General features: G+C 33.8%; 1 protein-coding gene across 1 annotated transcript in view; it reads left to right on the forward strand.

Annotated features, from left to right (window-relative positions):
• Nucleotides 1-22903, forward strand: part of LOC133171903 (polyamine-transporting ATPase 13A3-like) — a 53650-nt gene that overhangs the window by 5104 nt on the left and 25643 nt on the right. The window contains exons 2-11 of the mRNA XM_061306698.1: nt 11675-11766; nt 12257-12424; nt 15107-15165; nt 17387-17468; nt 19271-19356; nt 19572-19646; nt 19862-19931; nt 21341-21475; nt 22546-22612; nt 22738-22869. Of these exons, the coding sequence (XP_061162682.1) occupies nt 11675-11766; nt 12257-12424; nt 15107-15165; nt 17387-17468; nt 19271-19356; nt 19572-19646; nt 19862-19931; nt 21341-21475; nt 22546-22612; nt 22738-22869 (966 nt within the window). The remainder of the gene's footprint in view (nt 1-11674; nt 11767-12256; nt 12425-15106; nt 15166-17386; nt 17469-19270; nt 19357-19571; nt 19647-19861; nt 19932-21340; nt 21476-22545; nt 22613-22737; nt 22870-22903) is intronic.

Raw genomic sequence — 22903 nt, forward strand, 5'->3', positions numbered from 1 at the left:
ACAGGGTCAGGAAAGATGAAACTCATGTGGAAGCATCCTCAGGTAGTGTAGATTCAAGTTAGTTTAAATCATGACCCCCGGGGGTAGGGCGGGGCCACAATGGAGGATCAAAGTTTTACAAAGAAATATAAAGGAAAAACCTTTAAAAATCTTCTTCTCAAGAACAGCAAAGCCATGATGAGTCATATTTATATGGAAGCATCCTCAGGTAGTGTAGATTCATGTTTGTTCAAATCATGACCCCCGGGGGTAGGGTCGGGCCACAATGGAGGATCAAAGTTTTACATAGCAATATATAGGAAGTATCTTTAAAAATCTTCTTCTCAAGAACAGCAGAGCCATGATGAGTCATATTTATATGGAAGCATCGTCAGGTAGTGTAGATTCAAGTTTGTTCAAATCATGACCCCCGGGGGTAGGGCGGGACCACAATGGAGGATCAAAGTTTTACATTGAAATATAAAGGAAAAATCTTAAAAAATCTTCTTCTCAGGAACGGCAAAGCCCTGATTGGTCATATTTATGTGGAAGCATCGTCAGGTAGTGTAGATTCTATTTTGTTCAAATCATGACCCCCGGGGGGTAGGGTGGGGCCACAATGGAGGATCAATGTCTTAAATAGAAATATATAGGAAAATATCTTCTTCTGAAGAACTGCAAAGCCATGATAAGTCATTTTGATATGGAAGCATCCTCAGGTAGTGTAAATTCAATTTTGTTCAAATGATGACCCCCGGGGGAGTGACAGATCCAGGAATTTCGTAATGGGGGGGGGGGGAGTAGAGGCAGTGGGTCTTGGGGCTGCATTGAAGCTCCCAGTGGTATTAGAGCAAGGCCTTGGTGGGGTCTGGGAAGCTGACAAATTCTTACAAAGAAGAGATGTTTTTCCTTAAAATAGGATAATGGACATATAAGTTCTACAAAAAAAAAATTCAAACGGGGGGAGCATGCCCGGCGCACTGGCCCTGGATCCGTCTTTGGGGGGGTTGGGTGGGACCCAATGGGGGATTGAAAGTTTTACATAAGAACATATAGAAAAAAATATTTCTTCTCAAGAACAGAAAAACTATGTTTAGTCATATTGATATGGAAGCATCCTCAGATAGTGTAGATTCAAGTTTGTTCAAATGATTATTGATAAGCAGTCAAGGTGACCAGACGTGTTTTTTACAGCTCCTGCATTTCTTATCTATACTTAGTATTTACAATGGAATAATAATGAGTTTGAGTGATAGTTCTAACCTCTTTAAGTCACTTTTGGACTCATTTACTGGATTTTCAAGATCATTTATTGTAAATAATGATCTACCAAATGAATCTGTGAAACTAGATTTAGATGTGCCAGATTTCCTGCAAGTTAAGGAAAACCAGAAGAGTGTCACAATAACTTTTGATGGTGACAAGTACCCTATCATCTTGGACCTACTACAGAGTGAACTTGTACTGTTTAAAAATCGTGATAAAAGAAGACATGGATCTATTTATAAATCTGGAGATGACTCTGTCACAGTTACCATTTATGAGAAAACAAATACCCTTCACATCCAAGGAGACTCGTATTTCTCGTGGTGCCAAGAGTTCCTCAAGGAATTGAAGACCTCTAATAGATATTTGGAGACAAGATGTAAGACCATAGATGACACATCTCCCCAGTGTACATCTACTCCTAAAGGTAAAGCCCCACAAAATGATGAACACCCCCAAATGAATTGCCATCAGTGCATTGACAGTGCAAAACTCATTAAGGAACTTTCAGATACTGTCCAACTTCTGTCACAAGAGGTCAGTGATCTTAAACAACAATTAAATGCATCAAGGAAGGCCACATCTCTTCTTACAAAAAGTACCCAAACATTTCCAAACAAGACAAAGGAAAAGGAAACATCAACAGAAGGAATTCAGATTCCTGGATCTGGTGTATCAAGGCATAGTCAGTGTGACATTAAAGTTCCTTTAATCAGTAGCAGTACTATGACAGATACCAGCGAGTCTTCTGATATCAAGACTTCTCCTGCTTTATCCGATCCCACAGATTTCACAAGGGGGAAAAATCAACCTGGAAAGAAACCAAAGGATAAATCTGTCCTCATCATTGGGAGCTCGATATTACAAAGGATCCGTACCAGAGGATTGCATTCAACAGTACAGGTCAGCACAAATCGAGGAGCAACCATCTCTAATATAAGGGCAAAACTTTCCAAAATGGACGTATCATCCTATCAGAGTATTATTGTTTTAGCTGGAGGAAATGATGCATCAAGACGGCGAGATGCAGAGGGGATTGAACACGATTTTGCGGAAATAATTGCAGATCTCCAAAATCGGAACCCCAGTGTAGGTGTGTTTATTTCAGAAGTGTTAGCAAGACGTGATACGGATATCAGTGATATAAATGGAATTATTAAAAATGTTTGGGAAATGTATGGTGTCACAGTGATCCCTACTTCAAAGTTCTTTGGAGATGGAAAGTTTAAACAGGGATTCTACTGGAAAGATGGAATCCACCTGTCAGACAGAGGTACCGCAGCACTGCTGAAAATTTTTCAAGGATATGTGAATATTCTGAAAATAGGAAATATGCGAGCAAATGTCAAAAAAATGACAACATCGGTTGGCGATGATTCCTTCCGTTCAACCTTCTGCTATTTCTGTGGGGAAAGTGGCCATATATCGCGACACTGCAGACATGGAAGAAAGCTAGACTGTTGGAACTGTGGAGAGCTAGGACACAAAACCAAGCTTTGTCCGCATAGCCACTAGGAAACAGGCAATGAAAGTGTAGCCGTCACCAGTTCCCGAGTGTTAATTAATAACAATAACGTATATTCTTTTCTTAATAGTTTATGCTCAGAATGTAATAAGGTTTATTGTTCATGTCGTGTTTATGAATATTCTTGTGCATCTGTTCAAAATTCTAGTATTAATTCAAATACTTTATCTAATTCTTATAAAATCATTCAGAAAAATAGGAATATCAATAGAACTGCTACCAAGAAGGTTTCACATTCAGACAAAGACAAATCTACTGTATTTAACAAAAAATGACAGTGTAAAAAGCAATAATGAATTTGGTTTGATTAAAAAAGGCTTAAAATTTGGGAACCTGAACATTTGCCACCTAATGCCCAAAATTGAAGAAATTAAAATTCTGCTCCAAAACAAACAAACTCTTAATATTCTAGGACTTTGTGAAACCTTTTTGAATGATAACATTAGTGATTCTGAGTTGAATATTGATGGTTTTGATATGGAAAGGAAGGATCGCACATTGAGGGCAGGTGGTGGAATTGTGGTATATATTTCTAATAATATAAGATACAAACGTAGACCTGATTTTGAAATTGGTAATATAGAAACAATTTGGCTGGAATTAAATACAAAGAATTCTAAACCAATTTATTATTGTTCAGCATATCGTCCACCATCTGCTCCCTCCTGCTGGGCGGAGGATCTGGCTAGAGAAATAAATTGTGCCTCCTGCTGTGACGATGCAGAAATTATCTTAACAGGTGATTTTAATATAGACTTATTCAAAGAACCCCCACAAAGTTGGACATATGCTTTAGAAGAGTTTGGTTTTTCACAATTAATTACAGCACCAACCAGAGTAACTAATACCTCAAGTACCCTAATAGATCATTTTTACACTAATAAACCAGATAACATGTGTGAAGTGAATGTACCTTTTATAGCCATCTCTGATCACTACCCAATATGTGCCACTAGAAAAACTAAATGCATGCAGCAAAAAGGAAAACACAAAGAAATTCAGTATAGAGATTTCAAAAAGTTTGATGAAAATAAATTCCTCCAAGACTTAAAAGATGTAGACTTTAACAATCTCCTCCAGACGCATGACCCTAATGAAATACTAACTGAATTCTACGAATTATTTAATAGCGTACTTGACCAGCATGCACAAGTTAAAACCAAACGAGTAAAGAGTGAAATTCGTCCTAAATGGATGACACAAGAAATAAACGATGCTAGACACTTACGTGACTCTTACCACAAAGAAGGAGATTTGGAAAACTATAGACTTTATCGAAACAAAGTTAGTCTTCTTATAGATATATCAAAATCTTCATACTATAAAACAGCGATTGAACAGAGTTCAAATCCCAAAGAAATGTGGAACTATCTTAATCAATTAACATGTAATTCAAAGAATATAACTCCATCTCATGTGTTTTCTAACGAGGGAATTATTGATAATTTACAGGATATTGCAAATACTTTTAATAACCACTTTTCAGATGTCTCAAACAAGCTTCTTTTGGAAATGCCAAAGCATGAGTATGATCCAAATATATTACGTAATTTTGTTAGGTCTAAGCTTGATGATGAAACCTTTTTTAGTATTCATCTAATTGAGGAAAGTGAAGTTTTTAACATGTTAAATTCTCTTAATATCAATAAATCAGCTGGCGTTGACTTTATTGGACCGCGTCTTTTGAAAGTCGCATCTAAATATATATGTAAACCTATAACTCATCTTATTAACGCTAGCATAGTAAGTGGTATTTTCCCGACAAATTTAAAACAAGCCAAAGTAACACCTATTTTTAAGAAAGGTGACAAAGCTGACCCGAATAATTATCGTCCAATTTCTATTCTACCGACTATATCTAAATTGATAGAAAAACATGTAGCTAAGCTAATACAAAATTTCACTAATGAATTTAATCTACTAACACAATCCCAGTCAGGGTTTAGAGAACTCCACTTGTGTCAAACTTCACTTACAAAACTAACAGAAAGTTGGCTTAATGCAATGGATCGTGGTGAACTAATCGGTATTACATTTATAGATTTTAGTAAAGCATTTGATTTGGTAAATCATAACATTCTTCTAGAGAAATTAACCCTTTACAAATTTGACCATACAGCTATAAAGTGGTTTAAGTCATATCTTTACGACAGGACTCAGTGTGTTAAATTTGGAACATGTGTCTCCAATATTCTACCCGTCACAGCAGGAGTACCACAGGGCTCAATTTTGGGTCCACTTTTATTTTTATTGTACATAAATGACCTTCCATTACATGTAAACAATTCAAATATTGATATGTTTGCTGATGATGTAACTCTGTATTCTAATAATCATAATGCAAGATGTTTAGAAAATACACTAAATTCAGATCTTTGCGAGATTGAGAAATGGTGTGCTCAAAACCAAATGGTATTAAATGTAGACAAAACAAAATGTATGCTAATGGGGACACAGCAAAGAAAATCAAAACTAGATAATCCAAATTTACAACTTTATGCCTCAGACAAAACAATTGAAATGGTTGAAACTGAGAAACTTCTTGGTGTACATATTGATGATAAGTTACAGTATGCAAATCATATTGATTCAGTTTGTAAAACCATAAACTATAAGTTATTTACTCTACGTAAGATAAAAAAATTTCTTCCCCTACATACCAGAAAACTATATTACAATGCTTATATTCTACCATCTATTAACTATTGTTTGACTATTTGGGGTAATGCCCCCAAGCAGGACATGGGTAGACTATTTAAATTACAAAAAAGGGCAGCCAGGATTATCCTTGACGCAAGTCCTGATTCTTCTTCTAAACCACTGTTTGAGAAACTTGGATGGTTAACAGTTTATGAGCTAGTTAATCTATACAAATACATATTATTATACAAAATTTTCAGCGGAATGACTCCCGAATATCTTTGTAATTTATTTGAATTTCACTACTCAGCTTCTTATAACCTGCGATCTGAAACTAATTATGACCTTAAATTACCTAAGTTCCGTACAAACTTATTCAAGACCTCTTTTCAGTACTCAGGTGTGCACCTGTGGAATAAACTTCCCCAGCACATAAGACTCTCTCAATCTCTACGAACATTTAAGTGTAATGTAGAAAATTACATTATCAGCTGTCGTACAATTATTTGAGCACAGTAAGATTTTGATATCCTATCTACAATGTGATTGTTAGTTGTATGTACATATTACCAGACATGGACACTCTATTCATAATTTTGTGATTGTAATTCCTTAAGACTATATCTGTTTTATTTACATGTGTACTTGTTTATATTTGTAATTGATATATAGAAGGCCCTGGGGAAGAATAGTGCATGCACTAACCAGGCTACCTTCTTTAAATAAAGTTTTATTATTATTATTATTATTATTATTATTATTATTATGACCCATGGGATAGGGAGGAGCCGCAATGGGGGATCAAATTTTTACAAAGGAATATATGGGAATTTTTTTTTAAAGCTTTTCAAGTACAACAAAGCCATTTGTTAAATTGACATGGAAGGTAGTTTAAAATTCAAGCCCCCCCCCCGATCTTTTCAATACTGAACTGATTTGTGCTTTTGCCCAGCCAGTGTGCTCAGGTGAGCGATGTGGCCCATGGGCCTCTTGTTTATAAATACCTGTGTAACGTGACTTTCAGCATAATTGTCACATGAGCTATTTTGGTTAATCTCCCTAACAAGCAATCTTTTAATTTACATGCATATGATTATATGTCAGTAATGAAAACTGTACAGAGCTGGTTTTACCATGAACTTTCTTACAAGATACATGGGATTAGCAGTATATACTGTGTCCATGTAATTCAGTATAGCTTGTTTACAAGTTTGGTTTCATTCACGTCACAGGTAAGTCCCACGATGTAAGATTTTAAATACTGGAGCAAACCTGCTACAAGTTTGAGAATTCTTACCAACTGTTAAAATTAATAGGTTAAAGATAAGCTTCAGTGATATGACCAAAGACCAATGACAGCAAGTAACTTATATATGTCCCTTCTATTACACAAAATATCAAACCCAACAATATAGCTGTGATTGGAGAAGTGAAATCACCATGTCTGTCTACATGTCAGTGGATCTGTCTACATATCTGTGCTGCATCTAGTTTGTAGATGCTAATGTAAGTTTTATTCTTTGCTTATCTACAGTTGTAAATCTATGTTGGATACATGCTTCAGATGCTGTTGCTGACCTACATATTATGCTTCAATGACTCTGGATTAGGGTTACAGATGTATGTATTAGAGATTGTTTGTCACATGTATGTATTAGAGATTGTCAGCTGCATGTATTAGAGCTTGTTAGATGTATGTATTAGAGATTGTTAGATGTATGTATCAGAGATTGTTTGTCAGATGTATTAGAGATTGTTTGTCAGATGCATGTAATAGAAATTGTTTGTCAGATGTATGTATTAGAGATTGTTTGTCAGATGCATGTAATGCATTTTTATTGTTTGTCAGATGTATGTATTAGAGATTGATTGTCAGATGTATGTATTAGAGATTGATTGTCAGTAGAGCTGGGACGATATATCGAGATATCGATAATATCGATTCAATGTGAGGATGATACGCATATCGATACATATGAAGAAATATCGACATATTGCCCAAAAAATTCTGACTAATGTTTTTCTTTGTTTACTTAACATTTTGGGTTTAATATGTAAAATAAATATGCTTAATATAAATATAAATATGAAATACATAATAATTAAGACCACTTGTGCAAAATAATTAAGTTTTACAACAGATATACAACTTCTTTGAATAAATTATTCTTATATGTGAAGAAATGTTTTGTTCACTTCAATATAAAAAAGAATTTATAACCAGTTAAACATATCGTGATACATATCGTATCGTGGCTCAAATATCGGGATACGTATCGATATAGAAAAAGTTGTATCGTCCCAGCCCTAATTGTCAGATGTATGTATTAGAGACTGTTTGTCAGATGTATGTATTAGAGATTGTTTGTCAGTTGTATGTATTAGAGATTGTCAGATGTATGTATTAGAGATTGTTAGATGTATGTATCAGAGATTGTTTGTCAGATGCATGTATTAGAGATTGTTAGATTATGTATTAGATATTGTATGTGAGATGTATATTATTAGAGATTGTTTGTCAGATATATGTATTAGAGATTGTTTGTCTGATGTATGTATTAGAGATTGTTTGTCTGATGTATGTATTAGAGATTGATTGTCAGATGTATGTATTAGAGATTGTTTGTCAGATGTATGTATTAGAGATTGTTTGTCAGATGTATGTATTAGAGATTGTTTGTCAGATGAATGTATAAGAGATTGTCAGGTATATGTATTAGAGATTGTTAGATTATGTATTAGATATTGTATGTGAGATGTATATTATTAGAGATTGTCAGATATATGTATTAGAGATTGTTTGTCTGATGTATGTATTAGAGATTGTTTGTCTGATGTATGTATTAGAGATTGATTGTCAGATGTATGTATTAGAGATTGTTTGTCTGATGTATGTATTAGAGATTGATTGTCAGATGTATGTATTAGAGATTGTTTGTCAGATGAATGTATAAGAGATTGTCAGGTATATGTATTAGAGATTGTTAGATTATGTATTAGATATTGTATGTCAGATGTATATTATTAGAGATTGTTTGTCAGATATATGTATTAGAGATTGTTTGTCTGATGTATGTATTAGAGATTGTTTGTCTGATGTATGTATTAGAGATTGATTGTCAGATGTATGTATTAGAGATTGTTTGTCAGATGTATGTATTAGAGATTGATTGTCAGATGTATGTATTAGAGATTGTTTGTCAGGTATATGTATTAGAGATTGATTGTCAGATGTATGTATTAGAGATTGTTTGTCAGATGTATGTATTAGAGATTGTTTGTCAGGTATATGTATTAGAGATTGTTTGTCAGATGTTTGTATTAGAGATTGTTTGTCAGATGTATGTATTAGAGACTGTTTGTCAGATGTATGTTTTAGAGATTGTTTGTCAGATGTATTAGAGATTGTTTGTCAGTTGTATGTATTAGAGATTGTTTGTCAGATGTATGTATTAGAGATTGTTTGTCAGATGTATGTATTAGAGATTGTTTGTCTGATGTATGTATTAGAGATTGTCAGATGTATGTAATGTATGTATTAGAGATTGTTTGTCAGATGTATGTATTAGAGATTGTTTGTCAGATGTATGTATTAGAGATTGTTTGTCTGATGTATGTATTAGAGATTGTCAGATGTATGTAATGTATGTATTAGAGATTGTTTGTCAGATGTATGTATTAGAGATTGTTTGTCAGATGTATGTATTAGAGATTGTTTGTCAGATGTGTCTGTAGAATGTTCTGTCCCATATTTTTTTTCAGAAATGCCCAGTGGATTTCTATTTGACATGCTAATGTTAAAAAACTTAAATGATTAAATACAGTGATAGATTTTAGTCAAATTTAGCCAAAAGTTCCAGACTCGGAAAGTTGCTAAATAAATTTTAGACTTTTCTTTACATTTTCATCTCAAAACACACAGCTGAGGCCTGATCAACAGAGTGAACGTTTGCGATCGCTCGCCTAAATTCCTTATCCCTCCAACAGAAATGTTCACGAGTGCTTGTGAACATTCGTTCTGTTGAACAGGCCTCTGAATTCATTCCTCAGTTACAAGATCACTATCAATAATACCATCCCTCAGACATAATTGAATGTTTTTATCCCAAACCACGTATATGTCTGGGTTAACTTATGACCTCCTGTCCCTCCATCCTTCCAACCTCATGTCTGTCTGTCCATCTGTCACATTTGTGTTTAGCTCAATTTAAAAGAAGGTATTCAAGATATATTAACCAAAATTTCTTACATAGATACATATTGGTCAGAGCTATCACCTGTGTCGTAATTTTCTCACCTTGGTCTTTCCCATGATACTCAGACCTCCTTTATGACTTATTTCCTCATAGATTTAGCTCCAAGATATTATTCCCAAGATAATTTTATCATTACTCATAAAATGTAACATATTGATGGGAGCTATTCAACTGTGTCACAATTTGTTGACTTGACCTTCCATGTGAACTTGTCCTCGTTATTTTTCATTTTGCATTTACCTAAGTTTGAAAGAAACTTTTTTTTTCAAAATGTTTTCATTGAACTTCATACACTGGTAACTTCCTTAATTCATACACATTCTTTATATATGTTAAGTATGCACATTTATCATCAGAGTTCAGAATAAATATTTATTTTTAGTACATTATGTAAATAAAAAAAAATATATATATATATTTTCAAATTTAGTAAAAATATTTTTTGCATTTGAATCCATATAGTTGGTATATTTTCAGATTCATCAAAGATGAGGATGTTTTAAGATTAATTGTGCACAATTAATGTATTGCGACATTTTTTGTCTGGAGATGACCTCTAAATCTATTTAAAGTCTCATTTCAAATCTTTCGGAATTGTTACATGTGAACCAGTGCATTAGGAATGTCACTTGAATCACTTCTGACTTGATTATTAAAATTAAGACTGTTTCATTTTTTCATTAAAAAGTAATTAAGTCTTCTGTTTTCTAATGGCAGACTTTATACTGATTTGCTGATTTTAATGTTTTACTATATAATGAATATACTATTTTTATGATTCAATTGAGTGTGTGTGTGTGGGGGGGGGGGTCTTTTTCTTCTTGAACAGTTCTAGAGAATTCTTGGGGTTGGGGAATGATATTGATCCCTCTAGAACATTCATGAGAATTCTGTATTTGACTTCGACCTTTCCTTAGATCAGTTTTAAATAAATCATTCAAGATAGTGTTATCAAACTTAATATGCTGATACGTATTAGTGAGAGCTGTTCTTAGTTGAACTGCATCAAAAACTTTTGACCTTGCATTTTTCTGTGACCTTGACCTCACTTTTGTTTAATTTGCATTTTTCTTAGTTTTAAAGAAACCATTTAAAATATTTTTATGTAAGCTTATGCACTTATACATAATTTGGTGAAAATTTAACATCTATATCCAACTTTTTAGATTTCAATTTAAAGAAACTATTCAAGATATTCTCATCAAATTTCATACACTAATACAAATTTTCATGTTGCATTACTAATATACCCTGGGGAGGGGGGGGGGGGGCATTCATGTCCTATGAACATATTTCCAGTCTTTTTTTTTTTTTTTTTTTTTTTACAACAGATTAATGTAGAACAGAATCTCCGGCTCAAAGTTTAATGAAACGTATGCTCAGAGACAGTGTGTTTGATCTGTTTTTAACAAGCATTATTCTACAGATTTGTCTAAAGTGGGACAATATGTGTTTTACTATCAGCAAATACTGTAAATATTGTATTGTACTATACATTTATTGACTGGGTTCAAGGACAACATGCATTTTCTCTGATCCAAGAACCAAACTATTTGCCTGAGGCTGTTCGGCCAAAGGCAAACAGTTTGGTTCGAGGGGTTGACAAAACGCATTTTGCCCAAGAAGTCAGTCAATAAATGTTTTGTTATACCTTTTATTTATTTATTTTTTTTTTTTTGCTTCCATGATGAAAATTTTCTTTACCAGCACTGCGGTAAAACTCGGTCAATTTTGTCACTGCTGAACACAATATTTAGCTGATACCGCCCACAGCGTGACATTAGCGGTCCAATATTTCATCCACAGGCTCACTCTGAGGTCAAACATTGATTTTTTTATGACCACTCAGGAAAACATTGGAAATATTAGACTTTTTTAGTATAAATTTTTATAGGAACCAAAGTTGAAAGGTATAACAATGTGAATTATGTGTTGTACTAAAATCCTGTAAATCTAATATGTGTTTCACTGTCAGTAGTATTTACTGTAAATTTTTTACCTTTTATAGGAGAATACCACCAGGTGAAGATGGAGAACGGAATGGATTCCGCTGTAAACAGTGGAGTGACGTATCTCAACAAGGGCACAGATGACCAAATGGTAAGGCAAGCATGAATGACCTGGTTAAATCATGTTCATTGTAAATTTTAAAGAAAAAATTTATTCAATATATTTGAAACATTAGTTGAACTTCGGTATTTTAAACAATGATACATGTATTCCAATACCATGGTTTTGTTTAAGGTAAGTACATGTATAAAAAAAGGTAACTTGTTTTGAAAATGCCATGTTGACAGTCTCACCAGAAAAGCTCCTTGCAATTTTGTGTGTGTGTGTGTCTCGGGGGGGGGGGGGGATGGGGGGGGGGGGCAAGCTGCATGAATTTGATAATGATAAAACTGTAAAATGCTTGTGATAGAAGTCTAAGCCAGTTCCAGGTGAGCCCAAAGTGGTCATAGTCTTAAAAAACTCACGATATTCAGGTGACCATTGAGGCCCAGGAGCCTCTTTTTTTCAAATCATAGAGTATGTAGAAAGAAGTGGCAATGCCACACTAAATCATATTGATCAAAGTTATATGTATTTGTAGGAAATATCTGGCTATAAACTAAACAAGATGAAGAGGTCCCTTGTATACCTGGGGTATCTACTGACTGGTGGAATTTTACCCTTGGTTTTGTACTGGTGCCCACAATGGTACATTAAGTGTACTCACACTGAGACTCAGCTGTCAGATGCCACTAAAGTATTACTCAAGGTAAAAGCTCTTTTTTGTTTTGGTTTCTTTAAAAAACCAGGTCAAACACATTCAACTTTTTGAGTCCATGAATTATAAAGTTAAATACTCTTAGATCCAGTACTTCACCATGATAAAGTTATTGTAAGCTTTTTTTCTTGACCTTTAGCATCAGTAGAAATGTCAGCTTCCTATGTTTGAATAAGTGTTTTGGGCAGGTCTGTTTCCAAGAAACTATAAATCTTACCAAGACCAGAATAGAACAAATGAATCAATAAAAGGTACATTTGCCATTATGCTTCATATGCTTCAGCGATTTTTTTCTACCCATTGGGAAAGGGTCTGGTACCGGTTCAATTGGGAAAAATAGAATCGAAGTAGAAAAAGGAGAATTTTCTGTCATTTAAACAAATGAAATGTATTTTGCGTTTATTCCAACCTCATTACCTAATACTCCGTGTTTCAAAGAATAAACAACAAGTATTATTGTTTTCAATATCAATGTCCCTTGTTTTCGCATTTTCATGCTTTCAATTTGTCAAAATGTATGACACTACACTGTTTACACCACAGGTCCCACCATATTACGACTAATCTTTACTTTCGATTTCAGCAGAAGTGAAACTTTTAGTCAACTTGTACAATGTTTCATTTAAAAAGAAATACGATGTCATCGTAGTCTGTTGCTTGGCAGTTGAATTGGGAAATTTTAGTCTCAAAATTGGGAAAAATTAACGTTTTTTGGCATTGGGAATGGTACCATTTATTGGTACCAGTTATATAAGGAAAAAAAAACGCTGTGCTTCTTGTATCAAATTATGATTGAGTGATAAGAGTCACTGTTTTTAGAGATGATATGTTCTCAACCAGTTACAAGTTATGACTATACTTAGTAAAACTTGCAAAGAATATATAATTCTTGTGCATTAGTTTATTAGCTCACATCAGCTTAGTCAAGATGAGCTTATGCTATACCCCAGAAGTAGGCTTCTGAGTTAAAGTCCATTCTCAAGTAACTATAACCTCTACCCAGACCAAACATGGGTGATGCATTCGGATGCTGGATATAACCTTCATTTTCCATATGAATGAGCAAGTTAATGTTTTTGGAGCTGGTATATTCCCAAGTAACTATAAGCCCTACCAGGAACAAATTTGCAGGGATGTTGCATCTAGGGATGTACACTTCCAGACTTGCTTCGGATGCTGGATATGACCAACATTTTTCAGATGAGTGAGCAGGGTAAAGGTTTTGGAGTTAAGCTCTGTACCCAAGTAACTATAAGGTCTGTTATGACTAAACTTGCGTGGATGATGCATCTGGATTGGAAATTAACAGATTTACTTTGATACTGGATCTGACCTACATTTTTCTGGTGAGTGAACATGTTAAAGTTTTTGGAGCAGGTGCAAATCAAAAAAATTGGTACCTAAAGTAAGGTCTTGTCCCGAGGAATATACCTGTGAAATATGAAAGCCCTAGCAGCAACCATTGAAAAGATATGGAAAAGGTTAAAGTTTTTTCAAAAGTATGTCAAACATCAAGGTCAAGGTTAATTGGTCAAAATTAATGGTGCCCAAGGAAAGGCCTTCTCACAAGAAATACACAGGTAAAATATGAAACCCCTAGCACCAAATATTCATAAGTTATGGCCAAGGTTTAAGTTTTCCAAATTAGGTCAAACTCCAAAGTCAAAGGGTCAAAGTTGTTGGTATCCAAAGTAAGGTCTTGTCTCAAGGAATATACGTGTGAAGAATGAAAGCCCTAGTACCAACTGTTCAAAAGTTATGGCAAAAGTTAACGTTTTTCAAAAGTAGGTCAAACTCCTAGGTCAAGGTCAAAGGTGCAAAGTTGTTGGTATCCGAAGGAAGGTTTTGTTACAAGGATTACATACATGAAGTATGAAAGCCTTAGCATCAACTGTTCAAAAGTTATGGCCAAGGTTAAAGTTTGGTAAAATTTTGCAAAACTAGATCAAACTCCAAGGTCAAAAGGTCAAATATGATGATACTCAGAGAAAAGTCTTGTCACAAGAAATATACATGTGAAATATGAAAGCTATAGCTCCAACCAATCAAAAGTTATGGGCAAGGTTAAAGTTTTTGCAGACAAACAGACAGACAGATGGAGGGACAGGATAAAAACTATTATTTCCTAAGTAGCTTGTAACACGAACTTTGATTGGTTACAAAGTCGGGTGTAAATTTTTGTACACCCGACTTGAGCAGGGGGTAAAAAACGTGACATCACAGTGCATAGTTTCTCCATGATAAAAAGCAAATAACATGACGTCACGATGCATTGTAGGACATAGTAAATCTTATTGATAGCTTGAAACACATTTGATTGAACTTATTTACAAAGAATTTATTTGGGTACATAGGAAATAAATTCGTTATCCAGGTCCAATCAAGGGTGTACTTGGATTTACCCCGGGTTGTATTCCATACACCCTTAGGCCTTCATATATCCTTGATTGGACCTGGATAACTAATATATGCCCTCGAATCTTCGATAACAGGGGCATAAATATACACACAAACAATGCAAATACACAAACCTAGGCTTTTAAGAGGTGTGGCCACTTTCTGCATACTTAATTTGGAGAAAGAGGGAGATTGGATTCTTTGATATCAATTTAAATCTTCAAGGATTAAACAGCTATTTAGCTATTAATACATACTGTTTTTGAAACATTTCAGGATCAGTATGAACGGTGGTTTGTAGCTGAGGTGGTGCTAATCACCAGAGATGGTACAAGGTGAGAGGAATACTATCATGTTGCTATTGTACTCGGTTTACTCTGAATTCACACAGCTGTCCTGTAAATTTTTAATTTTTTTAAAAACAATATTATCGTTTTAGTATATGGTAACCAAGGTTATTAACAAGCTTATATTTTTATAAGTCAAACTCCAGGTCAAGAAATCAAAAATGTTAGTACCCAAAAGAAAGGTCTTGTCTCAAGGAATATACCTGTGAGATATGAAAGCCCTAGTACAAACCTTTGAAAAGTTATGGCAAAGGTTAAAGGTTTTTCCAAGTAAGTAAAACGGCAAGGTCAAGGTCAAATGGTGTCCAAGGGAAGTTCTTGTCACAAGTGATACACATGATCATGAAATGTGAAAGCCCTAGAACCAAACGTTCAAATGTTATGGCCAATGTTAAAAATTTAAAAGTAGGTCAAACTCCAAGGTAAAGGTCAATGCCAAAATTGTTGGTATCTAAAGGAAGGTCTTGTCACAAGGAATATACAAGTGAAGTAGGAAAGCCGTAACACCAACTGTTCAAAAGTTATGGCCAAGGTTAAAGTTTTTCAAAAGTAGGTCAAACTTCAAGGTCAAGGTCAAAGGGTCAGAGTTGTTGGTATCTAAAGGAAGGTCTTGTCACAGGGAATGCATTTGTGAAGTATGAAAACCATAGCACTAACTGTTCAGAGGTGATGGCCAAGATAAAAATTTTCAAATTTGAAGTAGGTCAAACTCCAAGGTCAAGGTCAAAAGGTCAAAATTGTTGGTATGCAAAGAAAGGTCTTGTCACAAGGAGTACACATGCAAAGTATGAAAGACCTAGCTCAAACTGTTCAAAAGTTATGGTCAAGGTTAAAGTTTTTTCAACAGTAGGTCAAACTCTAAGTTTGAGGTCAAAGGGTCAAAGATGTTAGTATCCAGAAAAAGGCTTTCTCAGAAGGAATGCACTTGTGAAGTTTGAAAACCCAAGCTCCAAGTGTTCAAAAGTTATGGCCAAGGTTAAATTCTCAAAAACCTTTGCAAAAGTGGATCAAACTCCAAGATCAAGGTCAAAAGGTCAAATGTGATGGTAACCAAAGAAAGGTCTTGTCACAAGGAATAAACATGTGAAATATGAAAGCCATAGCTCCAACCAATCAAAAGTTATGGGCAAGGTTAAAGTTTTTGCAGACAAACAGACAGACAGACAGACGGATGGACAGGGCAAAAACTATATGCCCGGAATCTTTGATTATGGGGGCATAAAAAAACCCAGGTAACACAATCATGGTAAATTGAAGAAGCACTATAATCAACATTCAGATGATGCTTTGAATACAAATGAGTTGCTGAATTTTAATGAATGAAATCAAGATACTGTTTTAATGATATTTTCTATAGGTTCAATTTTGAAAGGGTCAGGGGATTATCAGGAAAAAATAACAGCTGAAAAAAAATCTTTCACCAGCCCCAACGAAAAGAGGATTTTTTTAAAGATTTAATTATATACTAACTAGCAAAATCACAAAATGTTACAATTTTAACTCACCATCTGTGTGTAGTTGACTTGGTGACCTCATAGAATAAAAAAAATCAAACCGTACACAGTTAGATAAAAGAAACAAATGTTAAATAAAATCTCTTCTTCCTTTTAATGACTTCCTGCTTCTGATTAGATAAATAAAATCAGTGACATTTAAAGTTTACTCTTAGTCCTGATTTGTTTGTACCAGTTTCTCTACATATTTGACTAATACTTTTTTGTCATCTTTTATATGATTATAAACTAGCAGTCATAAAATGATTTTATAAAATACAATTCTCCATTTATTCTAGACAGGAAGTTTGAAAAAAGTTTAAGGAAAACATAAAAATATATATCTGTTAAATGTATAAACCATTAGTTGTGTTTGACAGTGTGAATATGTACTGTAGAATGTAATTCCTAGAGAGTGTCAGGCATATCAACTGTTGTAGCTAATGTAAACCATGCTAACCAGACACTAGAGACTTTAACAGTCTGAATCTATTTAAGGATATAACTTTCTCTTAACTAGCCTACCCAGAGTTTTGACGAATTGTACTTTCAGGAATTCTAATATAATGTATGTGAAATTGGGACCAGAATTTTGATGTTGGAGATGCAAAAAAAGAGAGAAGATTTTGGGTCAAAAGTCAGTGTAAAGGATGAGGTCTGTTAAAATAAATGTTAAATGTTTTTATGATGCGAATGAAAGTACCATTCTGTTTTAGAGTCAAAATAATTCGTCCACCCCCAGCATTTTTTTTCACCAAGAAACGACGGAAGGCTACTGCAGATCTTCTACAGAGAGGGGTAAGTGTGCTTTGTCAAAGAAGCAAAAATAACTAAAAAATATACCAATAAAGACATTGTTAAAATTTTTCTTGCACACATCCCCCCCCCCCCCCCAACAAAAATTAAAAATTCAGAATATAAAAAAAATCATAGAATTTTATCTGAAAGTTGAGGCTAGGAAAGCATAGATAAATTGTGTATTCTAATTGTTTAGTGAAATCTTGAAAGTTCATGTAGTAATGGAGACTACTTAAAGCATCAAAGTACATATATACGAGGGGTTATCAAAAAGTTCGTGGACTAGCACCATAAAATTAAAACCGCTTTAAATACATCAATGAATTTTAATACATTTAGCTAGCATCATCTTTTCTATCTATATAATAAACCATAAATCATAAAATATTTTTTTTAATAAATTGTAAATGTTTTTGTAAGCAATGGTATGTTCAAGCGGCGCAACCTCAAATATGACGTTTTTTCTACCTGAGTGTAACTGAGAAAAACTCTTTTGATATGAGCATTTGTCATCCAAAAATCCAATTAATTCAGGCATATGATACAACACAATTGTTCCGTAAAATTTTCAATTTTTACCCCATTCTGTAAATTCTATTAAATTTTATCGTAAATTTTATATGGAGTATCCAAACAATTAAGGACTTGAAAATGACGTCAAAAAGGGGGAGGGGTTTCTGTTTCCAACATTCTTTAAAGTTTCGCACCTGGAAAAACTGGTATAGACCTAGAGAATGTTTAAATTGGCTACAGAAAAATAAGATACACCCAGAGTACTCATTTTAAATACCCAAAAAGATTCAGAGAGTTGAAAGATGCACAGTTAAAGTCAATTTGTAGTCAGGGTGTCAAAAATCAGTCACGTCGAAAAGTGACGTTGATCATGTTTGGTAAAATTTGAACTCCAACAAGCTAAGTATTCTGACATAATCAAGTGAGGATCTTTCCTTATATATAGATACATTTACAATATTATATGCATTGAAAGCAGCTGTTCATGACATTGTAAAGTCATATAAACATAAGGGCTTAAGTCCTTAATTAACTCCAAGTAATCACATCAAGATAAGTGTATAAGGTAGACGGAGTGGACATTGAGAAACAATGAGAAGCAATGAGGTTGTCGGACGTCATGAAACTAAACGGCGACTGCGTCGGATGATTATACGTCTTTTTTAATTTAGAATAATTTGGCAAATTATCAACTTATTAAGCTAAAATTTTCAACATTTCTTAAACTTTTGTTGACTTATGATTTTCATAAATTTTATAAGCACAGACTACATAGTATTAATTTTATCGCATCAGTCCACGAACTTTTTGATAACCCCTTGTAAGAATTATAAAAGTATTTAAATGGAGGAAGGCATGTAATTTTTATCTCTCACTCTCTCTCTCTTTTTTACAAGAAAAACATATGTAATTACGTGCATGTGTAAATTGAGAATATATTTTTGGAGCCAGACTGTCATTGGTTGAACAATCAAAGGTCAAAACTGTCTTTAGCTGATACAGGTATATTTCAGTGAGCCAAACTGTTTTAGAATTGAGCCAAAGTGTCCACAAATAGACTATATAAGAATACCAATGTATAGACTTTCATCAAGAAGTCTAGCATTTGATACTGTGATAGCAAGCCTGATTCAATGCACTGAAAATTGAGACTGTGTAAATGTTGAGTTTAGAGATCATGTACCAATAAGAGATTTCATTTATTCTATGTATTTGGGAGACAATTGGGATGGGGTTGAGCATTGAAGCCTGATAGCCTGTTGTAATGACTTATTTTCCCAATATTATAGACTGATGAAAATCTGTTGAGGTATTTTATGGTGAAGAAAGTAAAATATTGCTGGAATTATGAATCTCAGGAATTCCAAAAACTCAAGTAAGCATTGTTGCAACAAAATATAATTCATAGAACTGGCCTCATAGACAAAAATGAAAAAAACTGTATTTCTAAAAAATCCCTGTAATGCCATACAAAATGAAGTTTTTAACAATTTAAGTATTTATATAGATGCTTTCATGATGAGCTATCAGTAATTCATGTAATGAGAAACATTCTGGTTTACTGTGATTTGTGTGTGTTTTACTTTTCAGAGGTCTGGAGGATATTTTAACTTGTTCACAGCTTCATACTTCACAGGGTCTGTCTGTCACGGAGGTGTGTCGCAGGTAGGGAATTTTTCAATGCTCTTAGATATATATATGTACATAAAACTCTTATGAGCTAGATCTTTCCATTGTAAAGTACTAGACAATATATCGTCTGTATCACATATAAATAATCTCAAAGTAATCTGGAGACTTGTGAACCTATCTCATCATTCTGCTTGTATAGTAGTATAGATTTTATTCACACATAATTGTTTCTTTTTTTCCCCTGCTAGACGGGTTACATATGGTGCTAACTCCATTGCTGTTCATGTTAAACCAGTTTTATACCTATTGTTTAAAGAGGTATTACTTATATATTATTTATGTATTTTTGTATTGTTTATGTTGATACAGCAGTATTAGTTCATTTAATTTCTCCATAGCATAGGGTTTCTGATCTGTTATTTGCCTCAGAAACCCTTTCCCTGGGGTGTCATTTAGAAGTCAGGATTGCTTATGTCACATGATCTGAAATCCTACATACATCTCTACTCATTATACAATCATGTACATAGGTTGCATCATTGACCAAAAAAGAACATTTTAAAATTGAAGTACATCTAAAGAATATTCAACAAGCTGAAATTGAGAGATATTATTGCAGGATTCAAATCTAGATATTTGTAGTATAGATACTAGTTGACATTATATCCAAGTCAACTCATTAAATATATCACTCTTTATAGAATGGGTTATAGTGAAGCATAGAACATACTGTAGATCACTTTTTATTCACGAGAACTTTATTTTTGCGTAATTACGCGAGACAGCCTGCTCATGAAAATTTAATTCTCACGTATATTTGTAGTACAAAAGATTATATAGAACAATAATCAGAGTTTGTGAAAATTATATCTCACTTATAAATACCTAATGGCCATCTTGCGAAAATAATGTGTCACCAAAATTTGGTGATCTACAGTAGTCATGAAACATCCTGAATGGTGTTAATGTCAATGACTATAACTTTGCAACACACCAACAGATTGATCTAGCAATATTGATATAGAGTCAAATCTCCTGAAAAACATCCCAGACTTGATAGTATGATAGAACAAGGGTTTGTGAGGCATGTAGCAGATCATAACCACTTGGCTGAGGATGAGTTCTTTGATTCTTGAGATGTATAAAAGTATTATTTATATATTAAATACAACATTTAATTCTTTTGATTTACTAGATGAATGATGAATTGTAAACTAATCTTGAATCATAAACTAATCTTGAAGATTTCCCATACCCTCTATTGAACCTGATGACTATAACTTTAAGTATTGAGGAGCTTTTATATGGTTTTATGTAAAGTAAACAAAAATCCTCCCTTTTCCTGATTTTCTTACTAAAACAAAGAAAACGTAATTTTTTATGCACTTCTTTCAGTAAAACCGTAAATCAGTTGATTATAAAAGAAAAATCAGTTTTAAAAGTCTTATCTTTTGTTTAGCAACATTTTCTGTGATAGAAATATTTAAATTTTTGTGATGAAAGGTGACATATATTGAAACAGTCTGGGTTCAATATACAGTAAAACATGCTTATAACGAAGTGCTAGGGATGGACGATTTTGCTTCGTTATAAATGTAATTCGTAAAATCTGTTAATATCACAATATATTTTAGAGGCATGGGGAATAAAAATTTACTTCACTGTAAGCTTCAATTCATTATAAGCGTGTTTGCTATAAGCGTGTTTTACTGTACGATTATTTTCAGGTATTGTCACCTTTCTATGTGTTCCAAGCCTTCAGTGCCTCAGTGTGGTTTTCTGACGAGTATGAAATCTATGCTGCCTGTATCGTCTTTCTCTCCACTTTGTCAATCATTGTTTCCATTTACCAAACCAGAAAAGTAAGTGTTACAGATTTCCCCCCAACCATAAACAACCCACAGATAGGATCACCCTAATTTATGCCCTAAATATTATATCTATACGTCGTGATTTCATATGTTGATATCATGATATCACCAACTATTGTATGTTATTAATGTATGCTTTATGTTTCAACTATTATGTATAATTCATGAATATCGTCTGCATGTATTGTACAAACCCGAATTTCCTCCATAGATCAGCCGTCTCGTAATAACAAATGGCCACCTGGCTATGTTATTCGACTGACATACCCAAAATCAACTTGGCATCGTCTCCAAAACAATTTCCAAACAACATCTCATCCCTTTTCCCGCATTTGTAATGCTAAAGCCTTTACTTGGTGCAAAAGTTGTAACTATACAAACATCGCACGAATACTAGCGATACCGCTTGTTATTCGTGCGTGAAGTAATTCGCACCGTTGTACGAAAGGTATATAAAGGCGACGTTTTGAACATCCTCTTCAGTTTGGGACGTTGGTCAGTCGTATTAACACCTTGACTGAACTGCTCCAATATTCCCAACTCATTTACACCCATAATTATGGGTAAGAATCTGATGCCACCCATATGTTTTCATTGGGTAAATTTATCCATGGGTGACCCAACCAATTATTGTTATATATACGTCCTGACCCATTACCCATAATTGCTTCTTGATTGTATTTATTAATTATAAATTATTGTTTTAATAAATTCATTTTTAAAGTTAAACAAATCTCTTTAATTAATTAAGGTAAATCTCAGAAATAAGAGGACCCACAAACAATATTCGTAACCCATCAAGCGGGTAAAAGAATATTCAAAAACAACAGCTATACCCCACAACGTTACATAAGCATTTGTAACTATAGCAATTGTTAAATTCATTTGCTGTTATTAAATTAATATTACATCCACTCCTATGATATAGCTATACATAAGTGGATCCAACATTTTATTTAGGCCATATTGTTGCCAAAAGAAAACTTTAGGACAGCTGAGCACTTCATCTGTTACATATGCATACAGTGATGTGAAATTGTTTTTTTTCCTCATTTTTACAGATGCAAAGAGCACTTAGAAATACCATTCAGTCATCTACCATTGTCAGCGTGTGTCGAGAAAATAATGGTATGTTTTAGAATATTTATATTTTTGATATAAATGATTGATCTGGAGACATTAAATAAGAAATTATTTCTTAGTTTAATTGTCCAGCCTCATTGTGACTTATATCCTGGTACTGTTCTTTACAGAGTTTGTAGATATTCACTCGGATGATCTCGTACCTGGTGATGTCCTTGAGATCCCTCGACGTGGATGTATCATGCAGTGTGATGCAGTATTACTGACAGGAAACTGCATTGTCAATGAAAGTATGCTTACTGGTAAGGACAAGCATTTTTACAAAAATAATCTCCA

This window comes from Saccostrea echinata, unplaced genomic scaffold (genome assembly GCF_033153115.1).
Source record: "Saccostrea echinata isolate AGI-Se365-2 ecotype Australia unplaced genomic scaffold, CSIRO_AGI_Sech_v1 ptg000054l, whole genome shotgun sequence".
Taxonomy (NCBI): domain Eukaryota; kingdom Metazoa; phylum Mollusca; class Bivalvia; order Ostreida; family Ostreidae; genus Saccostrea; species Saccostrea echinata.